General features: G+C 37.1%; 1 protein-coding gene across 1 annotated transcript in view; it reads left to right on the forward strand.

Moving 5' to 3' along the window:
* Positions 1 to 1,154, forward strand: part of HNMT (histamine N-methyltransferase) — a gene marked incomplete at its 5' end in the record, with an annotated part of 32,347 nt that extends 31,193 nt beyond the window's left edge. Inside the window, one exon of the mRNA XM_034654493.1 lies at positions 708 to 1,154. Coding sequence (XP_034510384.1) covers positions 708 to 1,063 — 356 coding nt within the window. The remainder of the gene's footprint in view (positions 1 to 707) is intronic.
* Positions 1,155 to 20,363: the final 19,209 nt, after the last annotated feature.

Consider the following 20,363-nt stretch of genomic DNA (forward strand, 5'->3'; position numbering starts at 1 on the left):
TCATCCAACCTTATCTTCTTTTACTCTCCCCTTTGCTCACTGAATTCCAGTCTCACTGGTTTCCTGGCTAGTTCTTTTTTTTTTAAAGATTTTATTTATTTATTCAACAGAGATAGAGACAGCCAGCGAGAGAGGGAACACAAGCAGGGGGAGTGGGAGAGGAAGAAGCAGGCTCATAGCAGAGGAGCCTGATGTGGGGCTCGATCCCATAACGCTGGAATCACACCCTGAGCCGAAGGCAGACGCTTAACCGCTGTGCCACCCAGGCGCCCCTTCCTGGCTAGTTCTTAACATGCCAGCATGCTCCTGCTTCAGGTCCTTTGTAGTTGCTCTTCTGTCTACCTAAGGTAATCTTCCCTCTGATATCTACATGGCTTGTTCTCATATCTCTGCTCAAATGTCGCATTATTGCAGAGACTTTCTGTGACCACCCTATATAAAACAGCAACCCTTCCAACTCTTTGACCCTCCTTATTCCTTGTTCTGATTTGTTTTTCATTAGTACTTAGCACCATCTGATATGTGATTTATTTACTTGTGTTTTTAACTTTCTCTCCCCCTGCCGTGCACCCCTTAAATTAAGCTACCCAAAGGCAAGAATATTTCTTTATTGGCTGCTTTATTCTAAGCATCTAGTATGCTCCCTGGCAGAGTAAGGAAATGAAAAGAAGAATAAGTAAAAGCATGAACTTTGTTTTATCACACAGGAGTCAGTGGCTGGGACAAGCTGTGGAAAAAATATGGATCCCGCTTACCGCAGAATGACCTCTGTCAGTATGTCACATCTTCTGACCTCACTCAGATGCTGGATAAATTGGGGATTAAGTATGAGTGTTATGACCTTCTGTCCACCATGGACATATCTGATTGTTTTATTGACGGCAATGAAAATGGAGAACTACTTTGTGATTTTTTGACAGAAACCTGCAACTTTAATACAACAGCACCACCTGATCTCAAAGCAGAAATTATGAAAGATCTGCAAGAGTCTGAATTCAGTGTAAAGAAAGAGGGAAAGGTTCTTTTTAATAATAGTCTGAGTTTCATAGTGGTTGAGGCATAAATATCAATCATGAAGGTGTATTCAAAAATTATATTTTGAATAATGTTGATCATTTATTTCTATATTAAAATTATAAACACATCTCAGTATAAATAGAGCATTGTCTCTTATGTATAAAATTCCAAGACATTCTCAGATTTCCATGTGTATCATATAGGATACTGTGTATTCTATAGGATACTGTTAGTCTTATCCCATTCCTTCCCCACATCAAGAGGCCACATTCAGGCTAAATACCACATAAGCTAGAAAAATGAAACAACTAAGTTTCACTGGCTCATTGACAAGAAAATCCTTTCATTTGTTGATTATACTTGCATTTCCCAAAATACTAATAAAACGTGCTATCGGTTCTTGAAATACTACAAAGTATATACTTATTGATATTATGAAAAGGTATATGTTTATTAATTTTTCCCCTTTTGTGAAGAATTTGTGCACATTTTCTAGTAGTTTCTATCTTCTTTTTATTGATGACTAAAAGTAAGCACCTTAAGAAATTACAAAATTATTTGTCATGTGTTCCATTTGCTTCCATTTTGTTTTCTCTTTTATCTTTATTGTTTATCTTTTATCTTTTATTTTATAGTATTTTGTTTTTTGATAAAGTGAAGGGTTTTTTCTATTTTATTCAGTCGAATTTTAGGGTTTTTTCTTAATTCCTGGCTTTCTTTTTTTTGATTTCTGCGTTTCTGACACATTTTTAAAGGCCTTCTTAAAACAAGGTTTTAGAATATTTATATATTTTATTATAAAATTATAGTTTCACTTTAAAAAATAAATCTTTGATATGTTTGAAATTTACATAAGTGTAGGGTCTGGGAAGATGACAGAGTAGAAGGACCCTAAGCTCACCTAGTCCCATGGTAACACTCAAATCAGCATAAATAACAGAAAATGACCCAAAGACAGACAGAAGAAACTCCACAACTTAAAGTAGAGAAGAGGCCAATGGAAGAGGGTAGGGACAATGAATATGAGGTTGGGAGCTAAAAGGGCCCTGGCTGTCTGCAGTTAGGAGGGAGCAAGGGGCACAGAGAAGGATGAGAAACAGACTGTCACACCAGGGAGCCTGTATGGGGAAGAAGAATCCCCATAATATTTGGCTTTGAAAGCAAGAGGGGCTGAATTTCATGAGCTGAATGGGAAAAATGTGCAGCCAAGAATACTCTATCCAGAAAGGCTAGCATTCAGAATAGAGGAGGAATAAAGAATTTCTCAGACAAAAACTAAAGGACTTCATGACCACCAAACCACCCCTACAAGAAATGTTAAAAGGGACTGCTGCAGATGACATGAAAAAGACTCTACCAAAAAACTACTAGAACTGATAAATGAATTCAGTAAAGTCATAGGATACAAAATCAATGTATGGAAATCTGTTGCATTCCTATACACTAATAATTAAGCAGCAGAAGGAAAAATTAAGAAAACAATTCCATTTATAATTACACCAAAACCAATCAAGTACCTAGGAATAAACCTAACCAAAGAGGTGAAAGACCTATACCCTGAAAACTATAAAACATTTGATGAAAGAAACTGAAGATGACACAAAGAAACAGAAAGACATTAGATGTGCATGAACTGGAAGAACAAATACTGCTAAAATGTCCATAGTACCCAAAGCAACCTACACAGTTAATGCAATCCCTATCAAAATACCAACAGCATTTTTCAAACAACTAGGACAAACAATTCCAAAACTTGTATGGAACCAGACAAGACCCCAAGTAGCCAAAGCAATCTTGAAAAAAAAAAAAAACTGGAAGCATCACAGTTATGGACCTTAAGTTGTGTTACCAAGCATAGTGATCAATAGAGTATGGTGCTGGCACAAAAAACAGACACATAGATCAATGGAACAGAATAGAAAACCCAGAAATCAATCCATAAGTATAAAGTCAATTAATTTTCAACAAAGGAGGCAAGAATATGCAATGGGAGTAAAGACAGTTTGTTCAACAAATTGTTTGGAAAACTGGACAGCAACATATGAATCTGGTCCACTTTCTTACACCATACACAAAACTAAACTCAAAATGGCTTAAAAACTTAAATGTGATTCCTGGAGTCCAGAGTCTCTCATGGTATTATATGCTGGCTAACTGAACATAATAATAAATAATAAATTATTTTAAAAAAAATTAAAAAAATAAAGACACTTAACTTTCAACAACTGTGGGTTATGAGGTTTTGTAATTAAAGGAGAGTCATTGAAAAAAAAAAAAAAAAAGAACCTAAATGAGACCCGAAACCATAAATATCCTAAAACAGAGCACAGGCAGTAGTTTCTCTGACATCAGCTGTAGCAACATTTTTCTAGATATGTCTCCAGAAGCAAGGAAAATAAAAGCAAAAATAAACCATTGGGACTACATTAAAATAAAAAGCTTCTGAACAAAAAACTGATTAGAAACAACCAACAAGATTAAAAGACATCCTACTGAATGGGAGAAGATATTTGCAAATGACATATCTGATAAAGGATTAGTATCCAAATTATATAAAGAACTTACACAACTCCACATCAAAAAAACCGAAACAAAACAAAAACCCAAAACAATTAAAAAATGAGAAGACATGAACAGATATTTCTCCAAAGAAGACATACAGATGGCCAATAGACATATGAAAAGATGCTCAACATCCCTCATCAAGAGGGAAATGCAAATCAAAACTACAGAGATACGACTCACACCTGTCAGAATGGCTAAAAGAAATAAGTGCTGGCAAGGATGTAGAGAAAAAGGAACCCTAGTGCCCTATTGGTGGGAAAGCAAACTGGTGTACCCACTGTGGAAGACAGTATGGAGGTTCCTCAAAAAGTTAAAATCACAACTACACTATAATCCAGTAATTGCACTACAGGGTATTTATCCCCAAAATACAAAAACACTAATTCAAAGAGATACATGCACCCCTATGTTTACTGCAGCATTATTTACAATAGTCAAGATATGGAAGCATCCCAAGTGTCCATCAATTGATGAATGGATAAAGAAGAGGATAAAGATGAATGGATAAAGAAGAGGCCAAAAATTTGGCCATAAAAAAGAATGAAATCTTGTCACTTGCATCAACATGGATGTAACTAGAGAGTATAATGCTAAGTGAAATAAGTCAGAGAAGACAAACACCGTATGATTTGGCTCATGATTCCAAATATTTGGAATTTAAGTGGAATTTCAGAAACAAAGAAACAAAGAAAAAAAAAAGAGAGAGAGAGACAAACCAAGAAACAGACTCTTAACTACAGAGAACAAACTGATGGTTATCAGAGGGAGGTGGGTGAGGGGGTGAGTGAAATAGGTGATAGGGATTAAGAGTACACTTATCGTGAGCACCGAGTAATGTATAGAATTGTTGAATTGCTATACTGTACACCTGAACCTAATGTAACACTGTATGTTAACTACATTGGAATTAAAATGTAAAAACTTAATAAAAAAATTTACATAAGTGGAAGAAGTTAAAGTGAGAACAAAATGTTTACCCTCAAAAAGATAGGTAGCTATATCAACACGATTTCCTTGGAGGTTGGGGGAATCTCCACTGACTTAAAATGCACTTTATATCATTTACCAGATTTCCAGAAAACCTGAATCTATTTCAACACTCTAGAGTCTTTTATGTTCCTCTAAGATCTCCTTTAAGACCAAGAGTCATCCTTGGACAGGATTTTAGAGGATTTTTGAAAACTTATTGAATGTGTTTTATCTTATCTTTAATGGCAAACATCTATCATTCTTATAAAAACAGTACATCTCTTTAAAAAAGTAAATAATCCAGTAATTTATAATTAACAAATAAAGATATATTTAAAGTAAGTGAATAATTACTACTTTCTGTTAGATACAGAATGAAAGTTAGGTTTTCCTGAAGAGCTCATGAGCTCTCATTCTCCCAGTTATGAAGCCTTCAACATAGTGTGGCGTTCGCTCTTTCATAACAGAACTACCACACTTAATGATGCAGGATAATCACATAGATTTAATACCCCTCCCTAATCTCTTAGCTGAGGTCCAGGAAGCATATTGGAGTGCACAGCCTATTTTTGCTAACAAAAGACCAAGCTTTGTTGTTCATTATAGGTAAAACTGGCTTGCATTGCCCTCTTTTCTCAGACAACTTCATCAATGTTTTCTGAATTATCAGTAACAACAAATGAAATGACAGTTATCCAATCAGGTTCCTGAATATGAACCCTGAACCATTAATCATACTGATATGTACTACTGACAAAGGAAATCTGTGAGGCAGGCATAATTGATGGATATAGGCCATGACGACCTTGAACAACTTCCCCAAAAGGATAGAAATCAAGACTCTATAGAGCAAATTATGGCCTTCTCTGAAAAGCGCAAGTGCAAAACAAAACAAGAATAGAATTAACATGCTACTTACAGATAGAAAAAAATAGCACTCCATAGATGGATATTTATAAAAATGGCCTTTCTCATCCCTATAACATTCCTTAAAAAAAAAGATAAATTCTCGCTGCTTTAATTTGTTAATATAATGGAACACTTGAGCCTTTATTTAAAAAAAAAAAATCCCCATTAGTACCTACCAGGCAGTAGTGGAAAGTTACATAGGTACAAAGGGATGAAACTATTGACTTTCCAGGTTTGTTCTTTTGGTTCAGAAAAAAGCCTGTAACATGAATTTGGAACGTTGTTTTATACAAAATTGTATACTTCTCAGTGTTTAATATGGTGCCATGCATATGGATCTCAAGTAATGGGTGTTCAGTGAATTGTTTCTTTCTCAAATATTCATCTTATATCTATGTGTTTATATTCTTTTTTTGTTTTACCTGTGTGTTTATATTCTCATTGCATGCATAGCTCAAGAACCCAATAAATTGTTGTTTGCCCTTAGTGTTTGGATAAACCTTAACTTATTTAACGTATTTCGGACCTTTTTTAATTTTGTTGTTAGGGAGTATTGCCAAAATCCAGAGAAAACATTAAGTGGAGCACAGCATTTCAAGGCCCTGATATTTGTTTATTATAAAAATTCGCAATTTTCTTAATAAAAAATTCCACCAATCTGGGCAAAAAAAAAAAAGTAATGATTTCTGGTGTATCTGCATAAAAACAGATTCAAATGTCACAAAGAATACTAGATCCTAAGTCTGTGACACTGCCCAGACTTAAATGTGTATTTAATGTGTTTTAAATGTTTGCTTAATAAGAATAGGTTACGCAGAATATTTTGTCATTTTAAAAGTGTATTTACATGTGTTTACCCCATCAGAATGTTATTTCTAAGAAAATAAGGACTTCTTGCTAAGCCCCATAGGGAAATGAATGTATAAAATAAAGTCTTGTTAGATGAAGAAGCAGAACCAGACTTCTGGGTTTAAACCCCAGTTCTGTTAGTTACTCACTAAGAGATGTCAGGTAACTGATTTTCTCTCGATTCTCACATTTCTTCACCTTCAAAATAAATATAATCATCGTATCTACCTCAGAGGATAGTCGTAAGGATTCCAGGAGTTAAGCTACATAAATATACTCATAAAATGGCTGACCCAGGGAATTTCAAAAATATTATCAATGATTATTATTAATTGCTCATAAAAATTCAATATAAAATGCAGAGCAGATAAAAAAATTAAAATTAAAGAAAATTATGAGTGAGGCCAGAGAGCTAGTACCTAGAGAAGTCAATCTAATAATTCAAAACCTTGACATTTCTAGTCAAATGTTGATGGGCTCTCCGTGTCTCCTGAAACCGAGCTGGTACTTCATGAAGCCCACGGTGCCATCAGGGTTGGGCCATTCTAGCCCCATCTTGGGATATCTGCCCATCCAATGCTGTAAGTGCCTGTGCTCTGTATTACCCAAAGTGGTCCCATCTCAACCCTGTCTGAATAGACCAGCTAACACAAGGAGGCAACGCAAGGAGGCAGCTAACACAAGGAGGCAACTCACTGGTTGGCCAGAAATTGATTGGAGTGGTTTCTCCTGAAAAATATGAAATGGATCCTTTTAATTCTTCTCTTAAAAAATTTGAAATTATAGGGGCACTTGGGTAGCTCAGCCCGTTAAACATCTGCCTCCAGCTCAGCTTATGAGCTCAGGGTTCTGGGATGGAGCCCTGGGTCCGGCTCCCTGCTTAGTGGGGAGCCTGCTTCTCCTTCCCTCTCTGCCCCACCCCACTGCTCGTGCTCTCTTTCTTATATCTCAAATAAATAAAATCTTTAAAAATTTTTTGAAATTATGAATCTGGCGAGATTTGGCATTTGTATTGTCACTCATTCATGAAATATATATTCAACCAATATTTATTGTGTAAGGCCTTGTTCTAAGCAAGAGCAATACTGCAGTAAAGAAAACAAAGTTCTCAGTGCCACTGGCCTGATTTCTAGTGGGAGGGCAGACAGAAAAATAGATATATGCCAGATAGCAGTAGGCACTATTAAGAAAATAAAAGTAGATAAGGAGAAAAGAGTACCAGAGGGTATAATATTAGTTAGAATGATCAGGGAAATCCTTTTTAAAGGGTTGAGATTTGAACAGAGGTTTAAATGAAGTGCAAAGGAAGCTATGCAAAGTGCTGGGAGAAGAGCATTTCAGAAAGGACATGCAAGTGCAGAGGCCCTGTTGTGGGAATGAGCTTAACATATTTGAAGGATTGTCAAGGGGGTAAGTGGCTTTCTGTAGTAGCTGAGATGAAAGGTCTTAAGGTAGAGTCAACCCAGAGTAGCCACTGTGGGCCATATGGGGAGGCCCTCATTAGGATGTTAGTTAGAGAAACAGGAATGGGGCACACACAGGAATGAGAAATGTCAGGAGTGTAAAACCACAGGGCATTTGAATGGGAGATGAGCTTTGGCTGTCTCAAGTAATGCTCCTTGCCATTTCTAATCCCTGTCTATGTCTATCCTGGCAACAAATACCCTTTTCCTTGCAGTATCCTCATGGGTATCTGCTTGCCACCCAGATGTCCTAGATAGAACAGCATATAACATCTCATTCGATTATTTCTTAATTTGAAAGACTGATGGTTATTATCTCATTTTGAAGGTGAGGAGGCTGAGATACTAATAAGTTAAATAATTTAGCACAGTTCCCAAAGCAAGTTTGTAACAGGTGTAAGCTAGACTCGATACCTTCTGACTTCACACTGTGTGTCTGTACAGCGAGCAAATTAAGTTAATATGCTCTTTCATCTTAGATGTAGCTTATCTTAAAAAATAAGACTTCATAGAACTAAATTCCCTTTGCTCCCAAAGATCCATCTGCAAACTGAAGGGATTGATCTTATTACAGAAGGGCAGAAGAAGCATCAGAGGGCCAAAGGGTAGTGTGTGTGTGTGTGTGTGTGTGTGTGTGTATATAAAATCACCTCCTTGAATGGTAAAATAATACTTTTTTTTTTAAAGATTTTTTATTTATTTATTCTACAGAGGTAGAGACAGCCAGCGAGAGTGGGAACACAAGCAGGAGGAGTGGGAGAGGAAGAAGCAGGCTTATAGCGGAGGAGCCTGATGTGGGGCTCAATCCCATAATGCCAGGATCACGCCCTGAGCCGAAGGCAGACGCTTAACTGCTGTGCCACCCAGACACCCCATAATACTCTTTCTAAACACTATACTTCACTAGTAAGTTTGCCTTAATCAAGTCCCAAATACCTGGGTTCTTCCAACCATTTGCCTTGACTTTTGCCTTTATTTTTCTACCTCTATTCCTACCAGGTCCCAGGCATCACCACTTTCATGTTTAAATTATCTGTCACCTATACTAGTTCCCCTAGGATTCATAAACTGTGCAATACACATCCATAGTATGCAATCAACTAATGCAGGGTAGTTAAAGCTACGGGCTGTGTAATCCATTTCTCAATGTGATATACACTGTGAAAAGGCAATTGCAGTAAAGGGGTGGGAGTTGATTTAAGAGTTGGTACAGCCACTCTGGAAAACAGTGTGGAGGTCCCTTAAAAAGTTAAAAATTGAGCTACCCTATGACCCAGCCATTGCACTACTGGGTATTTACCCCAAAGATACAGACATAGTGAAGAGAAGGGCCATATGTACCCCAATGTTCATAGCAGCATTGTCCACAATAGCTAAATCGTGGAAGGAACCGAGATGCCCTTCAAGAGATGACTGGATTAAAAAGTTGTGGTCCATATATACAATGGAATATTACTCAGCCATCAGAAAGAACGATTGCACAACGTTTGCAGCAACATGGACGGCACTAGAGGAGATTATGCTAAGTGAAATAAGTCAAGCAGAGAAAGACAATTATCATATGATTTCTCTCATCTATGGAACATAAGAAATAGGAAGATTGGTAGGGGAAGAAAGGGATAAAGAAAGGGGGGGGGTAATCAGAAGGGGGAATGAAACATGAGAGACTATGGACTCTGAGAAACAATCTGAGGGCTTCAGAGGGGATGGGCATGGGGGAATGGGATAGACTGATGATGGGTAGTAAGGAGGGCACGTATTGCATGGTGCACTGGGTGTTATACGCAACTAATGAATCATTGAACTTTACATCAGAAACCAGGGATGTACTGTATGGTTACTAACATAATATAATTAAAAAACATTAAAAAAAAAAAAAAAGAGGCTCCCTGGGCGACAAGAGTCACAATTTCCAAATGTGCCAAAAATTCATTAGGGCTTCATGTCAGATTGCTGTAATCTCTGTAGCAATGGATTAATAAATACAGTGATGTGTTTTCTGGAGGCTGCAATGACACATTACAGATATTCTGTATAAGCAGTGTCTTCCCATGATCATATTCTTCTCTTGAAGAATTATCTGTTTCCTGATTTGTCTTAATGATACTTGAAGGACTTTGCAAACAACCTGCCTAGGGCAGAAAATGTTGAAATAAATCATAGGGGCCATCAACTACAGTCCAAGCTTGGTGAGTTCTCCAAAGACATTTGATTCAGAAGATGCAAGAAAATGTCAGTACCTCTATTTATGTCCTACAGCTAACTAATTTCATGCTAATTTCATTTCTGTACTTTGATCCCTCTTTCTACTTGTGTTGATAGATGGATTTCATGAGTTAATTCTCTAGTTTCCGAGGCAGGCAGACTGGACATAAATCCCAGGGTTTTGTAGAAGAGACAGTTCTTCCATGCTACTTATTATCAGCACAAGCACATTGCAGCCTTGGTTTATTTATCAAGATATTGCTACCACTCTGCATGATTTCCAAGACCTTTAATCTACTTCACAATAGCTTTTAATGGGAGGTGCTTTACAGTTTTTGTGGTTTGTTTACTACTATTTTTATTAGGTTTTTTATTTCTCCAGGTCCAGTTGGGAGAAGAGTTTGGACTTCTTTCTCATTTTTTAAAAAATACCCAGAAAGCAAGACAAGGAAATGAGCCAGGGCTTACTGCTTCAGAAGAAACCTCATGGGACAGATTTGTTTGGGCAAGGTTGGTAACCCATGGGTTTCCCATCTGTGTGTCCTAGAAATGGTGGAATAAATCTTGGCTCCCTGTGTTTTCTTTGGTCTAATTTATAGATTTCCATCTTGAGAAAGGGTTGATCATGAAGAAAGATTCTTTGCTAAATAAAACAAACCTTAAAGAATTTTAAGGACTCCATGTTAATAATAATTAATATTTATTGAGGAGTTACAATGTATTAGATACTGTGTTACATTATTTAATCTAATCTTCCCAACAAGCTTATGAATTAGTAACTATTTCTATCCTAATTTCACAAAGAAGGAAGCTGAAGTGTAAGTTGCTTGTATCACTTCTCCCACATTCTCACAGCCTAGGGAACCAGAATTCCAACCCACGCAGATGAAACCCAGGGACTATGTTCTCAACCACCACATCCTGGCTGTCCTTAATGTTGATCCTTGTTGATTCTCTGTTCCTTTCTCTCCTAACCCTCCAAGCTTCATTACAGCAATCACCTCCTACCTGCTGAATTTTCATTCTATTTCCTGGGGACTGATCTCAGTTGGTGATCTGGTACAAAGACAGCACTTGTTTGACTTAGTCAACTTTGATTCTACAATGTAATACCTTCAAAAAGCAACTCCTATATAACTTTGGCCTGCTCTCTTGGGCAGGACAGGACAATTCCAGTAAATTGATCTAGTATTCTGGTCTTGTGTAAACATATCAGTTATTGAATATCCATAACAAAAGAGACTTGGTATTGGCAAATGATAAGGTCTATGGAGAATTGTAGGTAATGTGGCAGAAACTATTTCCCAATCAATAGCAATTCTCCCCTTCTTCTCTGGTAACATAATATCTAATTTTTAAAGAAGTACATGACTCTGCACATGAGAGTGCCTTTCCCATACTGCCTTTGAGCTACATAGAGTCATATGACCAAGTTCTAGTCAATGGGACATGAGAAGAAGCAACACAGTTTGTGGGTCATGCTGACAAAGCAAGACTTATAGTCTCCTCTTCCGCTTTTTCTCCTTCTGGATGACTAGAATGTGGATGTGGTAGTGTGGTATCTCAGAATGTGAAGAAAAAGCATCAATGCCATAGGAAATTCAGAGCAACAGAAGAAGGAGCTGAGTCTTGATGGAGCAGAGTTACTACAACAGGGGTGTGTATGCTGCCTACCCTCAGACTGTTACATGAGAGAGAAACAACATTCTATCCTCTGCGTACAATGCTAAGTTATTTGGAGTAAGATAATGCCCTAACACAAGAAGGTTAATCTAATCCAAGTCTTTCCCATCTTTTTCAGCATCTTTTTTCTAATCTGTAAAGTAGACCAAGAAGAACATTGATAAGAGAAAAACTTTTGAAAAATACAGCATAGGTTATATTTGGTCTAGGAGAGTAGATGGGTATTTTTGAGGAGAAAACATTTTTTCCCCAAATAGGACCAAAATATCAAGATGAGAAGTGTACATATTTTATCAATCACCTGGATTCTAGATGCTTAATTGGCATGATGTCAAATCTCACCTAGCAGGTGATCTAGTCAGTCATCATGGTATTTTAGTTCTGTTTCAACAAGTTACAGAGACATGAGCATCAATACGTTCTGTAAATTGTACCGATGCACTGCTTTTAAAATTTCAGTGGGCAGAAGAATCACTTGAGAGGATTGTTAGATATGGAAATTTCTAGGTCCTACTCTAGATTTGTGTGTGAGGCTCAGAAATCTGTCTTTTTATCAATCAACCAGATGATTCTCTGGCTCATTATTGCCTCAAAAGCTACAAGATATGGAAGCTTGTAAGGGCTACTAATAATAATGATAGCAACAATTATAGATATATTAAATCATTCACTGACATATCTAGGCTAGTATTTCTCTAAAGGATGCAAATAAAATAATATCTAAAATGGGTTATGCACTCATTGAGGGTCAGGCAGTACGAAAATTTTTTGACAATATTTCATTTGATTTTCAAAATAAAAAGCATTCTTTACAAATCTAATTTTTCATATGAAAACTCTGAGGTTTGATAGGTTTAGATGGACTTTCACACAGTCTAAGCTAAGAAGTGGCAGAGCTGGGTCTCTTCTCCAGAGTCCAGGAGCTTAACTCTTGTATACTAAGGCTGTTCATCATTTTTAGCTCCATTATGCATCAGAGGGGAAAACCACAGTTCAAAATTTATTCAAGTAAGGATAGTAGTGAGTACAAATGCATTCATTATGTGTGTACCTGCCATTTGCAAGATATCATATAGGACCTATGGAAATAATGATTTCAGGGATTAAAAGAAAAGGGAGAACATTAAAAATGCATATTCTGAGTTTAAGGATCAAGTTTTTTAAAAAATTCATCATTTTAAAAGTCATCTTAGCTTTTACACAAACACACACACAAATTTTATGGATGTAAAATGTTTTCAGTGGATTCCCAAGACTGTGCCTCCTCTATGTTCATAATTTTAAATTCATTATCATTTAACTCAAAGTCTTTTAGTGAATTATTTCATTTTTTATAATTTAATTTTATGCATTTTTTGGGTCTATACTCGGCTAAACTGTGGTTCACATTTTCCAGTTTTGTCTGTTTTTGTCAATGTATATACGTACATAGACTGTATATATGTGTGTTTATGCCATACACATACACACACACACATATAAATCATTTAGATATGTACTTCCACATTTATTATCACAGCTGTCAATCTCCATAGTGAGAGGTGTCATGATGTGGATTATAAATTCTTGTTAACATGAATACTTGTAGGTTTCCTTAATTTAAAAATACTTACATAAGCAAGACACTAGCATATATCAAATCTTAACTGGGTCCTTAATTACAGCAGGAAGTTAAACAAAGAAATTAACATACAAAATGTTATATTTTACTGAAAGACATCAATATATCTCATGCTTTCATTTTACATCAAGAATTTTAACGAACAGTACTACTCAGGAGAGAAAAAAGTCTCCATTTTCAATAAAAATAAAAATGCTAAAATTAAATAGATTAATATCTAATTTTATACTTTCATTTATATTATGTGCAAAATTATCTTGAATATTTGTTATGGATGAAGTGGCTTTCTACCAAATTGGGCCTTTTCGTAGCAGAAAATGTTAACATAAATTGTAGCATAAATCATTGCCTTGTATAATACCAGAAGGCGCATATAAAAACCCATATCTTTACTGCACATATTTCCCATTAACCATAATCTATTAGTAATTGAAGTTCATTACAAATTCTTGTAGACTTTATTGCTATCATGCTGCATGACATACCGAACCTGGCTTGCATAACAAGAAGTCCTTGCTGGGAAATATCCTATTAACAATGACAGTGCATTTGTCATTGTGATAATAAACCCAAGAGCTGCCTGTAGACTATAAATTATCAAGGCGCCATTTGTGCTGCCCTGGCTTGAAGGTTTGTCAGTGCTTCCATTTTAAACCCCTGATTTTCAGTGAGTTGTAACTCAACTATCAGAATCTGCAGTGAGCTGCAACTTTGCGTCCAAGGACTCAGCTCAAGACTCTTTTTGGAACAATTCTTAAGTTTGATTTACATTTTCCAATCAAAAAGAACAGAGATCTGCTGGCTTGTGCACAATAGTATTGAAGGGAACTGTAAGACACAATCATTTCCCTCTAAGAATAATATGTTTAAATCTGGCGCAGATCCCTACGGCTATTTAAAATCAGAGTTTTTAGCAGTCTTAGTCTTGTGCCTTAAAAAGACATTATTTAATTTTTAGGAGGGTAACAACTAAACTCAAATGTCAGGTATTCAAGATAACCATATATGCCAATTGATTTTTCTTTCATGCAAGATCACCCACTCCTATGCTCTTTGGATCAGTAATTTGAAAAATAAAAGAATTTGCATAGAACAGTGAAAACATTATTGAGAAGGGAGAGAAGAATTGGAGAAGCAAAAGTAATATTGAAATAAATAACCACAACCTTGTAGATAGGTGTTCCTTTGGCTTGGAAGCCAGTTTTACCAGTCTATGCCATTTCTTTTTTTTTTTTTTAAAGAGATAGAGACAGCCAGCGAGAGAGGGAACACAAGCAGGGGGAGTGGGAGAGGAAGAAGCAGGCTCATAGCAGAGGGAGCCTGATGTGGGGCTCAATCCCATAACGCTGGAATCACGCCCTGAGCCGAAGGCAGACGCTTAACCGCTGTGCCACCCAGGCGCCCCAGTCTATGCCATTTCTCAGCCAAGGAGATGGAAGGCAGCAGGACCAGAAAGGCACTTCTGCATTACAGGGTAACTGATTCCACAAGCTTCTATTTCTCTTACCTCAAAATGGGGTTTTATTTAATTACAGTTACCTGAAAAATCTCTCCAACCCCCAAATTAAGCATTTCCATGGATACAATCACAGTAACTAAGATTCTCAAGTCTTGGGGTTATTGCGGAGAGGGAGTGATTGACAGTGGCTGACTTTGCTTGGATACCTGTGCACACGACTGGATGCTATATATAATAAGAAAGTGGCAGTGAATGAGAAGACAGCCTAGCTCTCACAGTGGTTACTGACAGCTAAGAGAGACTGACAAAAAAACAAATATAATACAGGATAAAGTGAGACATAGCTACAAAATTAAGCAGTAAAATTACTTGAGGGATTATAAAACAATTCTTACTAGACAATTGAAGATTTCTTGAACAGCACACATTTGAGCAGAAACTTCAAGAGTCCCATCTATGTTTTCCATTTTCCTTAGAGACTCCTCTCCCATCCCAGTACCCAGTGTAATATCCTTTTCTGAGATATGTCACAACATGAGGGGAATAATAGATTTCTATTTCAGGAATGACCATTGGCTTGCAGTGGGATGGACTAATTTATACTTGCCCAACTTCCAATAATGACAAATACAAAATCATAGCCAAAACATAGCAATTGCTTAGAGAGAGAGGCAGCAACCAAAGCATAGCCAGAAGGAATAAATCTGCTTCTTATTTAAGGGAAACTCCAATATCTAGGTCCATCTAGTCTTCTTCCCATGGGACACTAGGCCTTAAATTTTGCTTAGTCATTATGTGGGAAAAAAGCAAAGCAAACAGGTTCTTTTATTAAATTTACTCCCGAACATCTTTGAAAGAAAAATTGAATAGTTCAGGAGCTATCAGTGCAATCTGTTGCATAACAAATTTACTGGGAGGGACTATATGCAAAATCCTACTTCTCTGTTTCAGACACTATGCTAGGCAATACATGTATTTCACTTCATTTCTGCAAATCATGAAGGAGATTTTAATATTTCCACTTTACAGGAGAAGCTGATACTTAGGCAAATGGTACAGTGGGATATCAGACTCAGAACTGCTTACACAGGCTGTGCCACACTTTAGCTTTGATACACAACTACTGTCTTTGAGTAATAAACTAGAGTAATAAACTAGTAATAAACTAGAGCACTGAGACAGCCACTTGCCATCCTCCAAAACTTTGTTCATATTACTAATTACTCAGGCTTCAATATTTTTTTCTTTCTTTCTTTTTAGGTCCAAATAATTTGATTGATGCTCTTCAGTCATGTCTCACTTAGCTTTACTTTTATTCTCAAGAACTATTCCAAACTATAGTCATTTCAAGTTTAACTAAAATTTTTAAAAAATGTTATTTACTCACAATGATTATTGGTTCCATCAAAGTTTCACAATATTCTCTTTGACTTATTTAGAACAAAATCCATAATTTAAGATCCACTTTTCACTTAAAAATACTCCTGGTCTCTACAACAATGTAGCATAAAGAGTTTGCCCATGCTTAGATAAAAGCTCTGCCACCTAAACTTCAAATTCTACAGCATACTCAGTCTTTTCTTCCTCGGTTAGCATCTTTGCCATTTGGTGATGGATATCTGTTCCTTCACTTGCTTTCTTTTCAAACTTAATCCCAGTGCTCTAAAAAATCACAGATTTTTTCCTAGCAAGTTTTATGTCCTTTTATAATGGTGAACATGACTTGCATAGTACACAGAGTATTGAAATATTCTGAATAAATGGAATAGGGTCGTTCTGATTCCAAATATTTGCCCAGGCAATAGTTTACTATTTGGAACCAACCTGAAAACCAATGAAAGCATGATGAGCCATCTGCTCATTCCTTCTTTCTCATTCTCAAAAATTTAAAACAATTATTTCCTTTCATATAGTACCTTTTTTTCTCAAAGAGTTTGGCAATTGTCATATGTATTATTTCACTTATCAACCCAAGGTTTTCACTAAAATAAAAATAGATAATTCAGGAGAAACTAAAAACTTACTCTGTATCTTATCCAATGATATCCTCCAAGTTTTCTCCTCATGGGGAACCACACAGTACAAGGACATCAAGTGCCTTACTCCAGCCTATGACTTCAGTAAGTAATGATTTTCTCTCCCTGCCCTGACCAAGTTCCCATTTTCTTCTTTCTTTCTTTCTTTCTTTCTTTCTTTCTTTCTTTCTTTCTTTCTTTCTTTCTTTCTTTTTCTTTCTTTCCCCTTCCTTCCTTCCTTCCTTCCTTCCTTCCTTCCTTCCTTCCTTCCTTCTTTCTTGAGAGAGAGCCCATGTGAGTGAGGGGGGAGGTGCAGAAGTAGAGAGAGAATTCTAAGCAGGCTCCATGCTCAGGACAGAGCCCACTCGGGACTCTATCTCACCATCCTGAGATCATGACCTGAGCTACAATCAAGGGTTGGACATTGAACTGACTGAGCCACCCAGGCACCCCATGGAATCCCTTTTTCAATCACATCTTCCAACTGTACCCAGTTCCTAAAATTCTTCAAATATGACTTATAGAACTCCTGGTCCATTATAACGAAAGACACCTTATGTTCGAGACCCTGCCTCTTTCTTGAGAATACCACTTCCCCCATAGCCCTTTCAAATAATAGCTATTAACCCCTCTGTGTTCTCAGACACTGGGCTTGCAGGAGGAAAAGGTAGCCCTCTTACCCCCTCACTGCTCCTTCCTGTCTATTTTCTCTTCCTTCTCCACGGAAACACTCAGTTTTGAATCTCAAATGATCAGGTTCTTCTACATACCAGTCCTCCTGGCTAGAGTTATCAACGCATACTAAGGCCACCTCTTAATTTTTGAAGATTTTTGATCCTGCTTCATTGTCATTTTCTTTTATACCACTATTGCTTCTTGGTGATTTTGGTGTCCTTCCAATCTAATATGATCCTTCTGATACCCTGGCTTCCTAACTTCCTCCTAACTTCCTATGATCTCATCCCATGATTATATCGTAGATTTTGTCATTATCTGAACTTCATCCCCTCCATATTCCCTATTTCTAGCATCATACTCTTTGACCACCACCTGCCATCTTTCCAGATCACTCCTTCCATGATCTTCTCTTCAATCTTCCTTAGAACCCATCAGGATGCAAAAGTCATCCATGACATGTTTAACTTTTGTTTCACTTTTTCTGACCCATCTTGGATTCACTCCCCTTCTTATCCAGCCTTAATTCTGTGACCAATAATTGTAATCCCTCTTTGCTGCTCTCTAGCTTCCTCATAGGCCAAAACACATCCCTGGTTAAATCCAACTCTGCCCATTCTATTCCTGCAACTGTGCAACCGAACCTGACTAAAGAAAAGCATTAAACCATGATAAAGCCCCTCAGTTTACACTCATGACCACTAATCTCAAGTGGGCTCTTAAGACTAACTAGAAATTATATTTCCATATCCATTTCTTTTCCATCTACTAGTGGACGATTTCATACTTGAAACCTCAGATACTTCTTCCCCATCCTCTTTTTCTAGTTGATGTTTGATTCCTCCTCCTCAGCTTCATATTTTACTGAGAAAATAAAAGCAACCAGTTCACAAACTCTACCACATTACTCACCCACTTCCATCTGTGCCCATACACTCCTCTTTTGTCCTGGTACTATGGCTGCACTGTCTGTGCTCTTAGCTAACTTCTGCCTTAGGTACCAACACTTCCAGTCTGGTCAAAGCAATTATCACCTTTTTTTCTCCTGAACCATGATTGTCTCTTCTCTAGTAGATCTTTCATATCAACATAATAACTTGCTATTTATTCTACCAAAAAAAAAAATTCTTCCTACCTAACTCTACTTCATTCTCTAGCTACCATTTATTTCTGTCTTTTCCTTTATAGAAACTCTCCTGGTATTTTCTATTATATATTTCTCCTCTTATTTTCTACTCTGTCATTCATTGCCATGTCATTTCATTCTCCCTGGGCCCACTCTGAGTTTTATCTCTAATACTCCACTGACACTGCTACTTTAGCATCACTAGTGACCTCCAGATGGCTAGATCTGAGAGTAAGCCCTCAGCTCTCACCTTATTCTATTAGTAGCATTTGACACCTTCTTTCTTCAAACACTTTCTTCACTTGACTTTCAAGATATCCCCCTCAAAAGTTTTTCTTCACACCTCATTTGCCACTATTTCTAAGGCTTTTGTTATGGTTAATTTTAGTGTCAACTTGACCAGACTAAAAGATGCACAGGCAAACGATAAGACATTATTTCTGAGTGTTCCTGTGTTGGTGTGTTTGGAACAGATTGGAATTTTAATTGATAGACTGAGTAAAGAAGATAGCTCCCATCAGTGTGGGTGAGCATTATCCAATCTGTTGAGGGCCGGAATGGAATAAAAAAGGCAGAGGAAGGGTTAGTTTGTTCTCGGCTTGAGTTGGGACATCCATCTTCTCCTGCCCTCAGACATCAGTGCTCCTGGTTCTCAGGCCTTCAGACTAGAACTGGGTCTTATGTCGTTGGCTCCTCTGATTCTCAGGCCTTTGGGTTTGGACCAGAACTATATCATTGGCTTTCCTGGGCCTTCAGCTTGCAGACAGCAGATCATGAGACTTCTTAGCTTCCATGATTGCATGAGCCGGCTTCTTATAATAAATATCTTTCAGTGTATCTTTATATCTCTATATATGTCCTATTGATTCTTTTTCTCTGGAGAACCCTAATACAGCTTCTTTTTGAGTTCCTCCTCACTTCCCTGACCTCTTAATTTTGAAGTGACAAGGACTCGATCTTTGGCCTTTTATTTTTTATCTATGTTCACTTTCATTTCCTTGGGGCTTTAAATTTAAGTACTCTTGATATGCTGACAACTCTGAAATCTCTCTCTGAATTCTAGATTCACAGAAGCAACTGCCTATGTGGCATCTCTTCTTAAATGTGCAATAGGCTTATCATATTTAATATGTCTAAATATTAAGCTCCCAATCTCCCAAGCCCAACTCAATCTTCTCCACCTCATCTTTGCTCTATTTCAGTTAATAAGAATGCTGCCCTTCCAGAGTTTCTGATCAGAAACTGTGTATTTCTCCTCAAGTCCCTTCTATTACTCCCACCCTATCCAAATATGATGCTGTAAGCCCTTTCCCTCTCTCTGCCTGGATACTCTTTACTCACAAGATCCATGACTTTTTTCTTTCACCTCCTCAGTTCTTTACTTAAATACCATTCTAAGTGAGGCCCTCCCTGATCTTCCTATTTAAAATTTCAACCTTCTACTTCCAACATTTACTATTTATTTCCCTGCATTATTTTACTCTATACAATACATTACCATTTTAACATAAATATTACTTATATATTTTACTTATGGTCTAATGGTCTATCTCCTCTCTCATCTATCCCTCACCCCTAATTTATAAACTCCATAAAGACATAGTCTTTTTTTTTTTTTGAGAGAGAGAGGGGGCCCACTTGCATGAGCCAGGGGTGGGAAGGGACAGAGGGAGAGGGAGAGAGAGAGAATATTGAGTGGGCTTTGTGCTGACATGGGACTCTATCTTGTAACCCTGAGATCATGACCTGAGCTTAAATCAAGAGTTGGACACTTAACCAACTAAGCCACCCAGGCGCCCCCAGAGTA

This window comes from Ailuropoda melanoleuca, chromosome 2 (genome assembly GCF_002007445.2).
Source record: "Ailuropoda melanoleuca isolate Jingjing chromosome 2, ASM200744v2, whole genome shotgun sequence".
NCBI classification, from domain to species: Eukaryota; Metazoa; Chordata; class Mammalia; order Carnivora; family Ursidae; genus Ailuropoda; species Ailuropoda melanoleuca.